Source organism: Kogia breviceps, chromosome 10 (genome assembly GCF_026419965.1).
Source record: "Kogia breviceps isolate mKogBre1 chromosome 10, mKogBre1 haplotype 1, whole genome shotgun sequence".
NCBI lineage: Eukaryota > Metazoa > Chordata > Mammalia > Artiodactyla > Physeteridae > Kogia > Kogia breviceps.
The window spans coordinates 105,528,017-105,530,678 of record NC_081319.1 but is presented as its reverse complement, the minus strand read 5'-3'; the positions used below and the strand labels follow the sequence as shown (position 1 = coordinate 105,530,678).

Genomic DNA, 2,662 nt, shown 5'->3' with positions numbered 1-2,662 from the left:
GTTGTGAATTCCCACCATTGTCTTAAAATATAAATTGCTGTCATGATTTACTTTACTTCCAGGTTAACGTTCAGTGAAGCATTTGTAGTGTTCACGACCACTCCTCCAAGATGAATTGACGCGGTGCCTTTTATCTGAGAGGTGCAAGCGTGCTGCACTGGTCTTTGTATTCATCACGACCTTCACAGAGAAGTGGCTAAGCTGAAGACAGTCCTCGCCCGGGGCCCTGGATTCCACATGTTCACGGGGTTGCTGGAACCACAACAGACCAGGGAGGGAGGTCGGCTTTGTCCCCAGATCTCTATCCACCTTCACACACCTGGGTTCCTTTCCTTGAATACTTTGGGCCAGTGAAGCTAAAAATAGGCCTTTTGGTCTCTCTTTACGAAAAGAGCAGAAGGGCTATTAATTAAAAACATGAAAGTAGAAACCCTGTTTTCTTAAAATTACTAAACCTGGAAACACTTAGGAAACATTTAGTGAAAGCATAAAAATTGTCTGCAATAAAAATTAAGAGACCACGGGATTTGGACACATGCTTTTTTATTAGTATAGATATCTTGGACAATACTGCAGTTTCCAGAGGAGTTCCACGTGATTACATCAACAGTGTGAATTTCTGACAGAGGCAAAACTGAGCACCATAGTATACAAATAGAAAGACCATGCTTGATTGAGGACAACCGAAGTTCACTAAGGATGCACGACTTATTTCAAAAGTTCTCAGGCCTCCCCCTCGCCCTCCGCCCGGCCTCCAGCCCCGCAGCCTCCGGCGGGCTCAGGCCTCGTCCTCGCCCTCCTCCTCCTCAAACTCCCCCTGCTCGTCGGCCGTGGCGTCCTGGTACTGCTGGTACTCGGACACCAGGTCGTTCATGTTGCTCTCGGCCTCGGTGAACTCCATCTCGTCCATGCCCTCGCCCGTGTACCAGTGCAGGAAGGCCTTGCGGCGGAACATGGCCGTGAACTGCTCCGAGATGCGCTTGAACAGCTCCTGGATGGCCGTGCTGTTGCCGATGAAGGTGGCCGACATCTTCAGGCCGCGGGGCGGGATGTCGCACACGGCCGTCTTCACGTTGTTGGGGATCCACTCCACGAAGTAGCTGCTGTTCTTGTTCTGCACGTTGAGCATCTGCTCGTCCACCTCCTTCATGGACATGCGGCCCCGGAAGATGGCGGCCACGGTCAGGTAGCGGCCGTGGCGCGGGTCGCAGGCGGCCATCATGTTCTTGGAGTCGAACATCTGCTGCGTGAGCTCGGGCACCGTCAGCGCGCGGTACTGCTGGCTGCCCCGGCTGGTCAGCGGCGCGAAGCCCGGCATGAAGAAGTGCAGGCGCGGGAAGGGCACCATGTTCACGGCCAGCTTGCGCAGGTCGGCGTTGAGCTGGCCCGGGAAGCGCAGGCACGTGGTGACCCCGCTCATGGTGGCCGACACCAGGTGGTTGAGGTCCCCGTAGGTGGGCGTGGTCAGCTTCAGGGTGCGGAAGCAGATGTCGTACAGCGCCTCGTTGTCGATGGAGTAGGTCTCGTCCGTGTTCTCCACCAGCTGGTGCACGGACAGCGTGGCGTTGTAGGGCTCCACCACCGTGTCCGACACCTTGGGCGAGGGCATGACGCTGAAGGTGTTCATGATGCGGTCGGGGTACTCCTCGCGGATCTTGCTGATGAGGAGGGTCCCCATCCCGGACCCCGTGCCCCCGCCCAGCGAGTGCGTCAGCTGGAAGCCCTGCAGGCAGTCACAGCTTTCTGACTCCTTCCGGACCACGTCCAGGACCGAGTCCACCAGCTCCGCGCCCTCCGTATAGTGGCCCTTGGCCCAGTTGTTGCCGGCACCGCTCTGGCCTGCAGGAGGGAAGGGAGAATATCAGACACGAAAACTTTAGCAAGGAATTCCCGATTCTGTCATTTTGACTCTGGACTATATTTAGAGATGACAGATTCTTCTCTTTTAGAAACCCTTTCTACCTACAAACAATTTTTCTATATACCAGTGACCCTCAAAAACACTGGAGATCTAATAAAGCAAAAGGTTAGTTCATATGAGGCAGTTAATTAGGAAGATGGTTTAACAAAACTGAACTGGTTTAAAATTAAGAACAAAGAACCTTATGTAAATACTTAAGTCAGCTACAAGGAACAGGCAGGGTGAAGGCACACGTGATCAGAAGAGGCCGCTCCAAGCAGCTGTCTCAGCTGCTTGTGACCTGTGCCTTTGGCCTTCGCTTCAGGAAATGCTTGTCTGTTGTCACTGGTCCTCTGAGATGTCCAGTCACCTGGGAGCTGTTGGAAGCTTCCCTTTGCTCTTTATTCTCTGCCCTCTCCAGGCTGCTCTGCCGTGGGACGGGCCCTCTGCAGGTGTACCCCGTCCTTTGAGCAGTGCGGAGAGGGGCCAGTGGAGTGACAGCCCGTGGACCGGGGCCAGTTAGGCCAGGATTCAGGGCCTCTGTGGACACGCAGCCTCCAGCGGGGCACTCAGCAGTGAGAGCCGTGACCTCCACGGGGATTAGGGGGAAGTGGGCCCCCCGAGCCAGTGCCTGGGGACCACGCTACATACCGAACACGAAGTTGTCGGGCCTGAAGATCTGGCCGAAGGGTCCAGACCTGACCGAGTCCATGGTGCCCGGCTCCAGATCCACCAGGATGGCGCGAGGCACATATTTGTTAC

The 2,662-nt window shown here is 55.2% G+C and overlaps 1 protein-coding gene across 2 annotated transcripts in view; it reads right to left on the bottom strand.

Annotated features, from left to right (window-relative positions):
- Nucleotides 1-526: 526 nt before the first annotated feature.
- Nucleotides 527-2,662, bottom strand: part of TUBB2A (tubulin beta 2A class IIa) — a 50,961-nt gene continuing 48,825 nt past the window's right edge. For both annotated transcript variants that reach the window (XM_059076618.2, XM_059076616.2), the window contains exons 3-4: nucleotides 2,552-2,662; nucleotides 527-1,839 (exon numbers count right to left, since the gene is read on the bottom strand). In XM_059076618.2, the coding sequence (XP_058932601.1) occupies nucleotides 779-1,839; nucleotides 2,552-2,662 (1,172 nt within the window). In that variant the 3' untranslated portion in view covers nucleotides 527-778. The remainder of the gene's footprint in view (nucleotides 1,840-2,551) is intronic.